We start from the raw sequence: 16,294 nt of genomic DNA on the forward strand, positions 1-16,294 counted from the left end.
GGATTGCCACGTCACGGCAAAAAAGTTGAAACAAACCAAGGCGCTCTTGTGCGCCGAAAATAATCATTGTTCTTTGTTGCAGAGAAGCGGCTATATTCTCAATTCAATTGAAAACTTAATCGATGATGGCCGAGCCTCAGCTAGTGATTGTACTATGCATTGTTCAGAGAAAATATAATCGACCATTATAACGAGCCTCAGCGCATATTTAGTCTCATGGAACTCCGTGAGAAAATTTGCAGCCTAAATGCATATTTGAAACCACGAGAAGCATATATATAGCCTTCTTTATACTCTGTTTCCTACGCTAATGGCAAAATTTGTGTTTTGGAATCGAATTAGAATGTAACTAAAGTCCAATAAAAGGTTATGGGCTCGATGATTCCGGTGAATGGTATCGGCGAATATACAAATGCAACTAATGGATGCAATTGGCTGCCATGAGATCTCTCATTGGCTGCCTGCCTGGCTCGATAAAGGATTACGCTGAACAATTTGTCCCAAAACGTTGCGGCTGGAGAAAATACAGGACAGGAAAGGTCCGAAATATGCTGAGGATGTTTCCGTGCTTTCAGTGGAAGTGCTTTGCGATGAATTACCAAGGCTAGAGAGTCTTCAGTATTTTGGGTAGGCTGGTCACAACAAATCTTTACGAGGCGTTTAGCGTCGAGACGTCGGCCGGATTGTCGATTGCTTATATAGGACGGCATGCAGCCTCAGCTCCGACCAACATAGCTGCAATATCTTCAACATTGCATAACGTGAACCTCGATTTCCTGATTTTGCCTCCCTGACATTGAGGATTTCCGACTATCACCGTTATCTCACTGCATGTAGCGACTCTTGTATAATGCCTGTAGGTCGCCGAACATCGTAGATTCGGCAATGCAAATTTTTGAAAAATGAACAAATTTTCTCGCGGGTTCCTAAATCAGAGTCGATTTAATGCTGCTGTCCGGAAACTAATTACCAATTAATTTGTTAGTACGTCGACAATTATTTTCCTCCTGGCGCTTTTTTCCTAACTGTTTTTAAATAAATATTTATGAGTGACGCTCCCATGATTTTCAACTTCTGTGTTGCAATGTTGTATGGTTTGTTATTTTTCACTTCAGATATAATTTCATCATTAATTCCTTCAAATATTATTAAACACAATAAGGTTTTTGTTTCTGTCATTCGCATGTATCAGTTTTCCTTATAATAACGCATTTTACGTCCGTCTTTTGTGCTCGAAGTCATTCTTTTATTTTAATAACGCAATTGTGGCCTTATTTAACGAATGAAAACATATTATAGATTAACAATTATCTATTGAGTAATTTATGTCGCAACTGAATTAGACTGAAATTTCTAAAAAATATTCAGTTTATCAGTAATCCAGACTCTTAATATGATTTGAACAAATGGGATACTTGATTTTTGGAAACTGAATTACGAAAAGTAGACAAAATGCATTCGAGTATTTTCTACTCGAATTCGAGTATTTTCTTTTTAGTTAGCCATTTATTGCATCCCATTCGCTGATTTTTCTTAGCTCAGGTTTCCATACTGAGCTCAAAATTTGTTTCCCCTGGTTTCGAATGAAAACTAAAATATTTCATCGGGTAGAAACATTCCTCCTTGTGTCAGAAACATTTCTCATACGAATTCTTTGATAATTCAAGTGAAAGCTCGACTAACAGCATGACTTGATGTTCTCTGACAGGCTTTTAAAAACACCGAACGAATATTTAACTCGATTTTGCTCCACCAAAGATTTGCGTGTTCCTTTATGGAGTCTGCGGACTCTATTCTTTGCATCGCAGACTTATCAATGAAAGATTGATCCCGATGTGCACTCGAACGGAGAACTCGAATCCTTCCACTTGCATGCAAAGTTCCTTATAAGTTATTCAAAGCAATTCCTATTTCATTGTTTTGAACAATAACAGAACATTTTTGAAGTCTTTGAATTGATACGTCTTTGAAGTCGGCGGTATCAATTTCAAGCTTTCAACCTTAAACATTTTTAAGCTAAATTATTATGTTCCATCATCAATCTGTATAATATGAGTATTTATAAATATTTGGCTCGCATGATATGAATAATAAGTATTCCACTGATCTAAGAGTTCGCACTTTAATTTTGTACTTGTTTGTTATAAGTTTTTTGCTACTCCGGCCCCTAAATAGTGCAACAGCTTTTTACTCACGACAGCAACAAGGAACGAATTTTGAATTTCATCGCGTCTTGAGAATACAATCATATAGTGTATGAATCGCATCGATATTTTCCTTTCTAATGGGTTTACTCGTCAAGACAAAAGGAATCAACAATTCAAAACACTCTAGGCCCGATATTTGCAAATGCTGCAAAGTACGTACTATTATGCTGCAAATGCTGCAAAGTACGTACTATACTATTACGCAATTATCACTCTTAAAAAATTTATAGATGCATAGAGGGATGTCAAGCAGTCTATTCATGCAATAACTAAAGTCTAAAACGGGATTGCGTTATTAATGAACAGAACATTGGTGCGTAGAAACACAGTTGTTTGGCCTAGCTGTATAACACAGGCTGTTACATTATTATACATGCATCCGCATTATGAGTGTTCGCATTACAGCGTGAAGATTAATTCAGATTCCGATGAGAAATGAAACTCAGCACCGATTACGCTACGCAATGGACATTAGTTTTACCAAAGATATTTAAGTTAAATGCACTGAAAAATCTTCTTGATTAATTTATGCATCAATGAAATTCTGTTTATTTAATGGCAACAGAAATAAATTTGCTTGCTTCGATAAGTTCAAATCAAGTTGATGCTCTTGGTATCCTCAAAAAATTCTAATCAATTGCTGAATAATAATTTATAAACTCTTAGTAATATTTTTAATGCCGTTATAGTGGAATGGTNCTCATCATAAATATGTCGTCTGAAACAAATATTATTGAAGTCGGAAATTAAGGCCGTAGTAAATACGGTATTGTTACTATTTTCGTATAAAATTAGCTTCCACGATACTATCCTTTGACTAAATTAGTGCCGGTAGCTGATAGTCGAGACCGCCTTGTTAGGGTTTTAAATAAGACAATTGAATTCCATAATTTTATGTTTAGAGGAACCAACTTCTCGTTTACGTCCGTACTTTAGGAGCTCTATATTATTCATTGTGTCGGACGGAGTCGTGAAGGAGGTGTGTATATTGTTGTTACTGTAGGCTGTTGAAGTGTTGTTGTCAAGTGTAAATATTATTCAGAATAATTATGGAGTGTACACAATAGTGTATATTGTTTCAATAAGTGTGTATTAGTGGACATGTATTATCATTGTAAATACTCAACAATTATCTTTAGCATTTCTTATATTTAGTTTTTGTTTTCAGGAAAGTTCAGAGCTTGGACTTAAACCTGGATTATTAAATGGTTGACTACAATGGACATAAATTAATTGCACCCTTGAAAGCCGAGAAGTTGGGTCGATGAACGATCACGAGCCATAAATATAAATGATGTTGCTTGGGCCTAGTTGGCTTTGGTGTGAGCCCACAGCAGCCTAATCAAAATGTCAATTAGATTGTCACACGAACATTAGTTTTCTCACTTCAAGTAATTATTGTGTAGAGTCTCTTTATCTAAAGTTTTAAATGTATACATTTACACCAATATTTTGTACAGGTATTATATGTTTGTGTCCAAACTACCAATTATTTCTCAGAAAATCAGTTCTTTTGTGTTTTTTTGATAAATCTAGAATGATATTTATATAAGCTTTATAATTTATCCCCATTTGAATGAAATTTTCCTAAAAAACTTAAGAAACTACTCTTGCTAATAAAGTAATCTAATGCTCAGGGAAAAATAAGTTAGCAACACAAAATGATGAGAACTTTCAACACGTTTTAGTTCTGTCGCGCCAGCTGCCTCTAATGGATTTGATATAGTACTGTAGGTATAAAAGGAACCCGATGCTAATGTTCTTGTTATCATTAGCTCGGCAACGTTCGAAACAAATTATTAAACTGAAGGTATTTGAAATTGCTTGTAGAATAATTTGTGATAATGTTTATAGTCATAATATAGTTTCCATTCCTGGATATCCATAGAATTATGCTTACAAACTTGAAGGTCAGTTCTATCCCGATAAGTCCATGACCGTGACGTCTTTGGCTAAGAAGACTACTACACTCGAAGGGATTAGCTCGTTTGAGCATGGCACGTTTAGCAGAGTGCAAAAAAAACGTTAAAAAGTCGATCAACGTGTAAATTAGCCGCTCAAAATGATACATATGAAACAAACTAACAAAAAGCAACCGATTTGTGGTATAAATTAGCCTATTGAAATAATTCATAGCTTACTAGTAGTTAGGCGATTAATTATACAAGCGGCAAATTATTCGGCGGCCAATTACAGTACGTAGACAAATCCTATATGATCAATTGAACACGACTCCGTGCCGAGGGTAGTTTTCTTGTGTAAGTGCTAAACAAATACAAATCTCTAAGCATAAAGTGACTGCAGTATGATTTGTCTTACTGTATATGTTGTAGTTTATATTTTCAATATTTAATATTCTCTATATTAATGCCAAATTCAGCTCATTTAAATAAAATGCAAAATGATAATTTCTCATTTATCTTGAATATTTTGACATACAATTTATTGAAAAAATTTATATTGTATACTGAAGTGGTGGTTTTATTGACGAAAGATGACCTACTGCCAGATGGTACAGGGTAATTCACGAATTCACGAAAACTTCCTTATTTAAAAGCTCAAGAAAAAAAATGAATTAATGAAGATATCATTCTAATATAAATTTTATTGGAAAAGACATTTCGTGAATGTTTGAAACAGTTAGTTTTAAAGATGGCAACGGATAAATGACGGCTACCATTGTCAGTGTATTCAGTTAGTCGACTTTTTTTGAAGTTCCGTTCAACTCGCTGAATCATATTGACGGGTATGTTGGCGATGGCCTGAAGTATGTTCTTCTTCAAATGAGGTAGGGTCCTTGCACAGACATTGCTAATATTTGATTAACCCTTAAAAAATCACACGGAGCCAAATTAATCTAGGGTCGGGCCGGCTAAAGAAGGTCACTTCTCAAGGAGATGAGGCGCATTCCGAGTACGGAATGTTCATTGAGTAGCGATACTGGAACGGCCATTAGAAAAGTACACCTCGACAGCAAACGCACGCTGCTCTCTTGTCCAATGCATTGTGGCAACTGACTTGGGGAGACACGAAACTCCATGACCTTGCTTTCCAGATCGCTCTTTTCCTACAACTTCTGGTTGAATGATGCGAAATTCAAAACAGGAAGTATCCGTGCATCACCCTGTATCTCAAGACACAAAGAATAAACAGCTCATGCAAATTGACCTCAACCAACACATTCCTTTCATTGCAGACAGTCACTTGATTCAGAGTGTTTGCAAAACTGTAATCTGAAGACAATTGATTTGCGACAAGAACCCACTGAAACACTTATGAAGCACATTGACGATATGAATAAGAAATTTGATTCCTACTGAACAAGCATAAACAACTACTTGATTTTCGCAAAGCCGTCTGCTTCACTGCTCAAAGAAAAATTTGTTCTATTAAACACAGACGTACTTGTGTCGGCAGCGGCAAATCACTTTCACTAACGGCAGCGAGTAATCACTTTCACTACCGAGTATTGGCATTCAATATGGAGGTAATCATTCAATTGCACGCTCAATTCGATTCCTTCCTTTGGCCTTTGCGACTTCTGCATATTTGGTTGGCTCAAAAATATATCTGATGCAATACTGCTCTCTGCAGATTTATCTCATGCTACTGATGTTCGACACATCTGCACTCGATGTTTTTACTGGGCAACGAATGCGAATATCAACTGAACGAAATCCCTTTTGTGAAAATTAGTCACTTGAATTTGATTTCTTCATGTGGACACTTGCCACATGATTCAATTGTCATTTATTTTACAATTAAATCATTTTGAGAGTTTCCGCGTAAACATTAAAATGTGAGAAATATAATTTCTAGCGTGACTTTGAGTTTAGTACTCAATTTTTAGCATGTACCCGGATTATAAACCTGAACACTTCCAAACAAATAATCAACACCGAATCGTCTTGTCTTGCGATGCGATTCACCCCTCAAATTCACCTCGATAATCATCATAATCAGCATCACAAATACCATCATTTATCGCTCATTTCCACCGCCATAAGGACCATGTCAGCTTTATCTAGCAGAATCTCTTCCACTTAAGAAAGAATAACATCGTTCTACTCGTGGGAAGCATACATTGCAGCTTTATTTCTTTCGCATACAAGATCATCGCAAAAAATATACACAGCTCTTAACTATTTACTAAAGAATCATTGATTGTTACCCAAGATTCGCTCTAGTGCGCGGACTTGAGACTGCACATCTTATCTTAAAAGATAAAAAGACTTCTGCACGCTATTGATTCTCTTTGGATTTCTTCCACGTTTTTTACTTGGGAGCATCAAATTCACCTCTGCTGAGCTCTCTTGAGATAGCAGCTCCACACGACATCATATGTCGCTGCCAACATTTGCGTAGTGAGCAAAAAAGAATGGATCGGCCTCCCTGGACGAACAGGTGAACGGCTGCTACTCCGAACAGTAGAGTTAGATTTTTCGCTCGCACGCGCAACCTTGTTGCGTGGTTGAAACACCGAAGACGGCGAAAGACGATAGAGTAAACTTTTTAAATTTAAAGACCTCAACTACTCTGCGACTTTTGAATTAAAGCAAAATATTTCTCCAGGAAAGTTTGAATATTTTACAGTACTGATTCACCATTTAAGCCAGAGTCTGCCTTGCCTATTTCCATAACAGGAGGGAAAATCCCATGTCCAGTCGGCCCTTTATCGGAAGGAAATATTAAGGTGCCACTGTTGGGGGTAATAGATGAATGTCCCGCGTACATTTATTGTGCATTGGTTTAATTTGAGGACAAGTATTCGATGACTATGTGAAGGATAAGTAAAGATTCTTCTCTCCTAGACTTATCTTGATACGGGGTGGTTACTTTACAGAGTCGATCATTACAGAGGTACGGGTAGGTATACAGTACACGGCTAAGACTAGCTTCGGCCATCGGTTTGTGGTAACTCTTACAATGAGTGCAACTTTGCTGCTGTTGTTCCACTACTGGGGAGGACTTATTAAAAGTGCCAAGCACTGTTATAGACATAGTATTTCCGCTCACAGACGAGTGTAGTGGGAAAGGCCGCTCACGTGATGTTGTTGACGCTGACACAGTGTCTATACATTCCATCCACCGCTTCCGCGTCTAGCAAATATTATGTTTCAGTTAGCGATTGTAATATAATAATATAATTCAAATGAGACGTTTGGCACCTGAAACACACGTTATATGTGTGTGTTCTTATTCCCTCATGTTCTAAATCCTGCTGCGCGTTTCACCTAATATACAATAACAAGAAACTAGTCCCCATCATCCATGCTATGGCGATGAAGCTAGAAACCGCGTTTTGAGTATCTAGTGTACTCAATAGACTGCCGTTTTCTGCAACTTGATTCTTTTGACGAAATCATAACAAACTATTTATGCAACGGAAGACATCTACAAAATTTACAAATTGTCGTATTATCCAAGATCATGATTATTTTGCAGTGAATTACAGATCTTTCAATTTTCAACTGCTTTGGCCTATGTATGTTCTCTGAGTTATGCAAAAATACAGCAGACTCAATAAGTTGCAATTCATCGCAACTGATTCGGATCTCTAACAACAACAACAATTATTTCAGACCATAGACTGGAATCAAAGAGTCGTGAATGAGAAATTTAAATCTTTTTACCGGTGTCTGATAAAAACAAATTATACTTGAACATTGAATGAAAAATCAGACATTAATAATAAAAAATACTTGTTTCACAAAATCTCATACTTTGAATGAATTCTGAGCATCAGTGGTAATTAAATTTGTCTGTAGTGTACCAATGGTTTTACTCGTTAGGATTGATCGACGTACAGTGTAACATCGATGGATTATTATCAATGGCTTATCTCAGGCCACAGCTATTGATTTTAAGACCTTATGCATCCCCATAGAACATAGGAATATACATGCAGCTAATTTTCCTGCATGCTGATGCTCCACCTTTGAGCATAGCTGCCTTCTCCCAAGTCACCCCAATTATTGTTCGATACTCGTCGAGATTCTGAACCCGAACCTTAAGTTCGGCTTGCCCGTTCTGCTACTGTGCCCATAATGGCCGCAATTGATGTGCGATGGTAACTGTTAAATAGAGAAAAACTCCTATTCCATAATAACTAGCCATGATATGTCTTTGATAGTCATCTGTGAAAATGATTTAGGAAGCGAAATTCTGTTAGCTTGGAGCCGTTGGGTTGAACCACCTTAGGCATCTTCGCACTTATTTCGCGCTAGACTCATCTGCTAATGGATTATGCATACTTTAAGCATAAATGAGCAGGGTGAATTTCTTAAGATTTAAAAATTGATTGAAAAGTCAATAAATTGTAAGTATTCAATACGGTATCATCACTAAATTCTTTGGTTTATTTATGCTATTCCTACTAATAACCTTAAAAAGTTTTCGTTCGGGAATATCAAACGAGTTACGTTTGGTATATTGTGAAGCAGGGACGACTTCGTTCGTTCGTGAGTAAAGTTTAGTTTAGCTTGTCGAACTAATTAAAATATGCGTTCGATTCATGCAATTTGGTATTGAATGAAAATATTTCATTTCATATGGAAACTTGCAGACAAGTTTTACTTTTTTATTGTTTTATCGCTTCATCAACATTCTATTAATGGCATCAGAACAATCTGAACTCCGGCAAATTCACAACTAGTTTTTGATCATAAAAACATGTTTTATATGAAATTACTCTCCAACACAATTTCTGTCTGAAGAAAGTCTAAATAACTGATATAGAGAAGGTGCCCAGTCAAAGCAGGCTCTGATCGCTTAAATTTTGAACTTCCGGCACTGACTAAAGCGTGGACAAACCAATTCCATGAAAACCGGAGCCGTTGTCGTACCTTCCAATTAACTTCTATCGGTTGCAGTTGAGTCAATGCTGAACAGAACGTATATCAGTCGCCTATAAGTAGTTGAATATTGAAATATTTTCTTTTTCGCATCTCGAATGTATGCATTAACGGAAGTGTTTCCGCTCAAATTTAGCACAAAGTTCATGTTAGATGAGTAATCCTAGGCTTTGAAGTGGAGACAGATGTATCCAGAATCAATTTGTTTTCATGATGAAGGCAAAAATTAGCCACACCTAAAGATGGAGTAAAAATAAGATTAGTTTCAGAACTATGTTATCATAATGGTAATTTTGATCATAATGGATATTCGATCGGTAATGATAAATTAATCGGTGAAAGCTCTGAGCATGATGAGCTACAGCATCACAGCTTTGACACGTAATTTGACATTTGCATTCAATTTAATATTTTTGGCATCGACATTAATATCAGCGTCAGTAATCGATGAGTCACGGACAGAAATAATCTAATGCGTCATCATTCTCATCGCATTCAGCAGCACCAAAGCAGCGAGGCGATGAACTCAACTAATTCCTAATTTATTCTTAAGAATTAAATTATTCTGGGAGAAAAATAAGTTGTACGGAGATTTCGCCGGCTGAGAACCCAGTCCCACAGTGAGATTGGGTTCTGAGTCCATTCACAGTGAAAAAGCTACTAAATAGTTTGCAACGTTATTTCCATATGTATTAACGTTTTCTATTTATGATTTGTTTTACGCGAATACAAAAATGTATGATGGAATATTTATGTTCATAAATTCCATATATCTGTATCATAATCTATTCTGAGCGTATTTTATTGATACGAGTATCAAATATTTTGCGGCGCTCATATGAACTTTTTTTGCAAGTAATCGACTGAAGCAGATATAGCAGTCAAGCACGTACAGGGCCACTTTACTTCAAGTTTGAATTTGTCGCCTAACAGCTAGCAACTTGAAATCAAGCAGAAATTCATCTTTCAATTTCCTTAAAATTATAAGGATCAAATTAATTTTAAAATTTAAATCTGATACTCCAAAGCAATGTGATACTCCTCAAATCTGATAATCCATCTATGATACTGTTGATCTTCCGAATTTTAGGTTCTTTACTACGACTAGCTGTTAATGTCAAATGATCGACTGTATAAATTATTAAGCTTGGTGCATATGATCTTAGTACTAAATCTATTTGTCCTTTGGGTAACTCTGCCCTTCGAAATTCATACTACAAAAATGAAACTAGATTTAATTTTTGTAGTATAAATAGATGATGTAGTATTGATGATCAATTGATATTTTCATGCGATGTGTCACCGCTGTCAGCAATAATGTTTTCCTTTATACAGCTGCCAGATATCCATCTTAACTTCCTCCCAAGACAAGATTTATTCGATCATGAACAAAGATTTTAAATCGTTGCGGGCCGAGCGTGCTTATAAGGTGCAAGAAAAACTTACGACTATAGCGAAAATGTTAATAATCGTCTCCGGAATGCTAAGAAGCGAGTTAAATTGGGTATTTCTAACCCTGTTCGACACCGTAGCAAAAATATTAAATTTACAAAGGCCTAGTTAACGGCTAAAATTTAGAAATTTGTGCCTTTTTTTAAAGGTACGATTAGAGCAAACCATGATAATTCTGAAAACGCTTATGTTAAACATTTTAATCATTAATCAAAACACAATACACCATATGATGGATATGCCTAATGTATTGATCCACTTATTAGCTTCAAAAGGTTATTCGAATTTGCTATCTATTTGTAGAGAAAACCGATGGATCACATCATATTCTTTATTCTAAGATTTCATTGTATCTACTTCAGTAGCCTAAAAGACTCAGCTATCCAACCTAAAATGCGTTCAGAGGTAGTTTATGTTTAAAAAAACCGCAAGTTTTCGTAACAAAATTTATTTTGAATTATACATATAGATAGACTATTGGAGATTTATATACAAGAAGACATATTATGCTATCGCTCCAACTAGCGCTTCATAGTATTGAGGTAATACCTAAATGGCAAGACATATGAGAGATTTATCATAGAGCTATAGAAGCTACGACTACAATGTTGGTGAAATTCAAGTAGCACCTCCAATGCATATAATAAACCATTGCGTTTGACCAGCTTTCGCTACAAATTTACGAGTATCAGTTCCGTATGATGAAGATGCTAAAATTTAATTCTTACATTATGTAATGATCCTGTAAATAACTGAACTAATCGAACAAAAAAATTGTTTCATTTCCCGCTAGCACTAAAGGATTTTAGTAAGCCAATACTGCTATATATATATACAATTCCGTGCTATAAATGAGCCTCAATAAGAACTCTTATCTCACGAGCTCTGCAATTACATTTTGAACACAATTCACTTCTTAAACTGGGTGTCCTTCAATCACATGAATCACAAATACAAGTAACCAAAGCATGGTGATGACTGACATGAAAAGGCCATTGCTCTCGTTAATTAAACTTAAGGCAACCTACTTGACCTAATGGTCAAGTAATCCAGAATATGCAGCAAAAGGATTCAGTGGAAATATTACATCAAATTTGCCCGATTCTGAACATGCATTGCTTAGCTGAAACAATTGAACTTTACCAGAATCCATTGCATGGCTGTTGAAATTCATTATTTTATTGTAGGTGCATTCAGGCGTAAAACTTAGATGACAAATTTATTAATATAATGAAAAGTGACTTACTTTTCGATGGATAGTGAAAAATAGTCTGAAATTAACGATTCGCCATCAGAACAAAAAAGTGCATTGTTAATTAAATTTACTTGCTTCTTCCAAGATTTAGTTTTTTTACGCGCGTCTGGTATTAAATATATAATATCGATTGGAATAAAGCAAGACTTTAATAATATTTTTTTGCATTTTAAAAATAATTGTGATTTTTTGCATCATTAATTACAGCTTAAAAATAATAAAATTTACACAAGACAAACCCGTTATTGTTTAACCATTTTGCTCATGTGGCAAAATTTTACAAAAGGATACGAATTTTTAATTTCAAAAGGTGCTTAAAAACACGAGAAGAATAAATAAAGATGGTTCCTCTGATAAATAAACAAACAAACAATCTGGATAATTTATCCTGCGAGTACGGCTCAAACATTGAAAATTGCTTCTACTGTGATAACTTATGTGTGTGACGTATTTGTTTTGAGACAAACGTTATAGAATCAGGAAAAAATTATAGGGTACTTAGGAAGGAACTTATTCAGGAACTTATTAAATAAAAATATTAATGTACTGTACAATAATGACAATAAACGCGTCAATGGTATATGGAGTTCGATTGACTAGATATATAATTATAAATATGAAGGATGAATGCGTATCGCCTCTATTAAGGACATCATTATATTAATTATATAATGATAAAGGAATCACCTCACTGTAGACAATGGGGAGCGATCTCCTTTGAGGAGCAACAAATCTCTTCAAGTGATCAAACTTTCAAAGTGTTTTATAAATTTAGAGATCAAATCAAGGTAATAAAAACCTTCATCAACTATTACAACCTCATATAATTTGCAGGATGGGACATCGGATGGAATGATGATGACAGTTTCGAACTCATAAAATTCCAAAAAAAACTGTCTTGAATGCTGATGTAAAGCGGGAAAAATTAATAAATTTCCTGTTAGAGTTGTACGCAGAAAACATCAGTAAAATTTTTACTGAATGCAAAAATGTTCCAAAGGAATGGCTCACTTACGCGATTGTAACTTCGATTCTTAATTCAGATAATCATAATTACAAAAACCACGATATTCCCAATTATAAACATGGATTTCAGCTGAAACCAGCATATAAATTTTTATTACATCTATCCTTATACTTCACACACTGTTGAGGTTCTTTTCTTACCGTTACGGATCTATAGTACAAAAATGAGCACATTATCTTCTATTTCTGGATTTGGTGCCATTGAGCTGCTGCTCTTCGGCCTTAGCTGCAGAGCCAAACCATTTGTCTTTAGGCGCACTCCATAAACGTTGACAGCGAAATATGATGTCCTGCAGAGCTCTTATCTCAAGGGAGCTGAGTAAAGACGAGCTTAGCACCCATGAGTAAAGTGAGTTAATTGCAGTTAGTCCAAAGGGGATCAATAAGCCGCTGTCGACTTTGCGTCTTTTGTAAATGATCAACACTGACTCAACAGCGGTTGCTAACACAAGTTTCAGTAAATGGACAATGTAAATTCTAAACAGAGAATAATACAGCTTGTACATTTTCTTCGCGGATGACGTAAGTGAACATAAGGGGAAGCTTGACAGGATAACACTCGAAATTGTGACAAGAAGAAGCAATAAACCATTGGGCGCTCCGGTGGTCGAGGAGCTGAGATAGTAAGATGGTTCAGGGCAGTTGGGGCACTGGTAGGAACCACAGACTTGGCAGATGTCGAAGGTCACCTCAGACATGTCCAAGAATTCAATGGTTTTTAGCTCTGGAGAGATAAAATAAAACGCAATGAATAATAAAATTGAGATCGCGTTTACAGAAGTCACTATTCAACAAGAATTTCATTACTATAAATGAATGTTAGTATATTTTTTCGCAGCGGTATATTTTTCGTTAGTATATATTTTTTTATTATTAGGTATGCGTTATTTCCGATTTGTAAGAAGGAATTCTAATCCACGCAATCGTGGGCAAAGAAAAATAAGGCGTTTGATGACTACCAAAAAAAAAAAGAAAACAATAATGAAATATTCTAAATTTTTCAAATGCGACATGCAGTGCATACGCTTACGTTGATGCTTTCATCGACATTTGAGAGTAGTTGAGTAGAGCTGGAGTTTTAAGAAATCATTTTGAAAACCGATAGTTATTAATTTTCACGGATAGATAATTTCAGAAAAAATAAAAGAATAACGTTAAGGAAACTTTCACAGATTGAAATTTTACTGAATTTACCCAGAACTTTTTACAGAATATACTCATATAGTTTTTACTGAATATACTCAGAAGGTTGTACTGAATATACTCAGAAGTTCTTACTGAATATACTCAGAAGTTCTTACTGAATATACTCGGAAGTGTTTACTGAATATCCTCTGAAGTTCTTACTGAATATACTCAAAAGTTCTTACTGAATATACTCAGAAGTTCTTACTTAATATACTCAGAAGTGTTTACTGAATATACTCAGAAGTTCTTACTGAATATACTCAGAAGTTCTTACTGAATATACTCAGAATTTTTACTGAATATACTCGATTAGTGGTTGAAAGTTACTACCAATCTACGTAAAGGAAACTCACCAGGCGCGTGGTACTCGTATACCGTCACGGGAAGTTTGCTGGTCAAGTTCGCGACAGGGAACCAACGCTCCACCACCAACTCCACGCAAGTGTTGCTGCCGTCAAGCTGCGCCCATAGAGGTCGAAAATATTATCGGTGTTAGGGATCGCCTTTCAATAATATTTTCAAAGGTTTATATATTGTTTTCTTGTATTTATCTTTCATTTATTATTATAGTTCTTCATATGTCATTTTCCCCCTTTCCTCCAGCTCGCATTTGCTAAAAACCATTAATATAAACATAGATAAACTGATCTCACTAAATCTTTCATGAAATATACGATACATAATATCATAATAATTATTTACCTCACAATTTCCCGAGAATCGAACCTGATCAAAGAAGAAGTTGACGCTGCGCTGCGACAGTTTGACTTATGTAGCAGGTTACTGTTCGTGATGTGGAACGTGTGTGACGGCACCTGAAGGTGAAGGTCAAGTTGATGGGACTCTTACTTTTTTCATCAATTAGTGAACCATACAGCTGCTGCGGGGAACGGGCGCAATTGTGAGAAGAATATTTCAATCAAAATAAATAAACTAGGGCTGCAGAAAACTGGTAAGCAAGATGGAAATTGAAGATTTATAGAGTACAAAGCTTTTTAATCAAATATAATCATAAGTTGCTTCTGATGAAAGTTTTTTTTTTAAATTTCAAAAACACGAACTTCAGAAAATAGTTCATGACATGCAACATGGATCGCGTTGTGCTGGTCAATGTTTGCCTCATGAAGTAGTACCTGTGAAGAACTGTCCACGCATTACCTGATGTAAAAGAGCCATAAATAATAAGTTCATCACTGTCATATAAGCAACTAATGAACGTTGCTATGTGCTCTTGCTTGGGTCGGAAACATTCAAAAAGACACAAGATGAGTTCAACATTTGTGTTGTCAGTAAAAATTTGGAATAAACTCTCATACATTCACAAACACATACATAATCACAACATTTTATTCAATCAGATATGTACACAAATTATATATCAGTGAATATCCTATTCCAATATTAACGAATAAAACTTGAAGAATAGCGGATTAAATTATGGTCTTCCGGCGGCTCTATGAAACTGAAGCGAGGAGCATTTTTGGCCAGTTAGGAAGGCGGTATTCTCATCTAACTCTTGGCTGTGTGCTCGACATGGAAGTGAGAGCAAGTTATTCAGTGATATTGTACTTTTGCGTGAATATCTGCCGAAGAAGTAAAATGAAAGGCAGAAACTAGAACGTTATTTTTAAAACTGAAGAATAAATTAAAAACCAGAACGCTATTCTCGCGAAAGGTGAATTTTATAAACTATTTATTTTGCAACCAATGAATTAATTACCTAAAATGAAAAATTTTGTTTCTGCGAGCAAAACCCAAAATTTTAGTCATTTACTGATGAATAAAACCGGGAGCATCATAAGTTTCAAGCGTCCTAACCTCCAGTAAAAAGTTGTATTTGTGTTGCTAGTTACCATCGAAGGTAAAAAAAAAGTTGGAACGACTATAGGATCGCAAGAGAAGTTTCTTCCTCTAATGGTCACCGGTGTGGATTTAAAAGGTAGTAGGTAACATAAATTCGAAGCCAGATACAATGTACTCAGCATAAAGGCTCACCTCTTGATCGTAGTGGCCGGGGGAGTGGCCGGTAAGCTTGCCAGCTGGAGGGTCGACGAGCGGCTCTACTGTGACTGAAATTTGAGTGTCCCGCGCGGTGCCCATCTTGATGCTGTATTGCTGCAGTGCCTCCCACGCTGCCAGTGTGTCCTGCAGCCAAAAAAGAGGACGATTTGTCAACAAAATATAATTTCATCACAGGTCATGATGGATAATATATAATATTATTATTGTCCAAATGCTATTTTTCATTCTAATCGACGGTTAATAGGAACGAAATGTGTTATCAAACTCCAAATCGCTATTGATCCAGTATC

The 16,294-nt window shown here is 35.8% G+C and overlaps 1 protein-coding gene across 1 annotated transcript in view; it reads right to left on the reverse strand.

Moving 5' to 3' along the window:
- Positions 1-12,091: 12,091 nt before the first annotated feature.
- LOC108672298 overlaps positions 12,092-16,294 on the reverse strand; it is a 132,423-nt gene continuing 128,220 nt past the window's right edge. The window contains 5 exon segments of the mRNA XM_047882844.1: positions 12,092-13,518; positions 14,336-14,441; positions 14,709-14,747; positions 14,750-14,797; positions 15,978-16,127. Coding sequence (XP_047738800.1) covers positions 12,968-13,518; positions 14,336-14,441; positions 14,709-14,747; positions 14,750-14,797; positions 15,978-16,127 — 894 coding nt within the window. The 3' untranslated portion in view covers positions 12,092-12,967.

Source organism: Hyalella azteca, unplaced genomic scaffold (assembly GCF_000764305.2).
Source record: "Hyalella azteca isolate HAZT.00-mixed unplaced genomic scaffold, Hazt_2.0.2 contig11450, whole genome shotgun sequence".
In the NCBI taxonomy this organism is placed as follows: Eukaryota; Metazoa; Arthropoda; class Malacostraca; order Amphipoda; family Hyalellidae; genus Hyalella; species Hyalella azteca.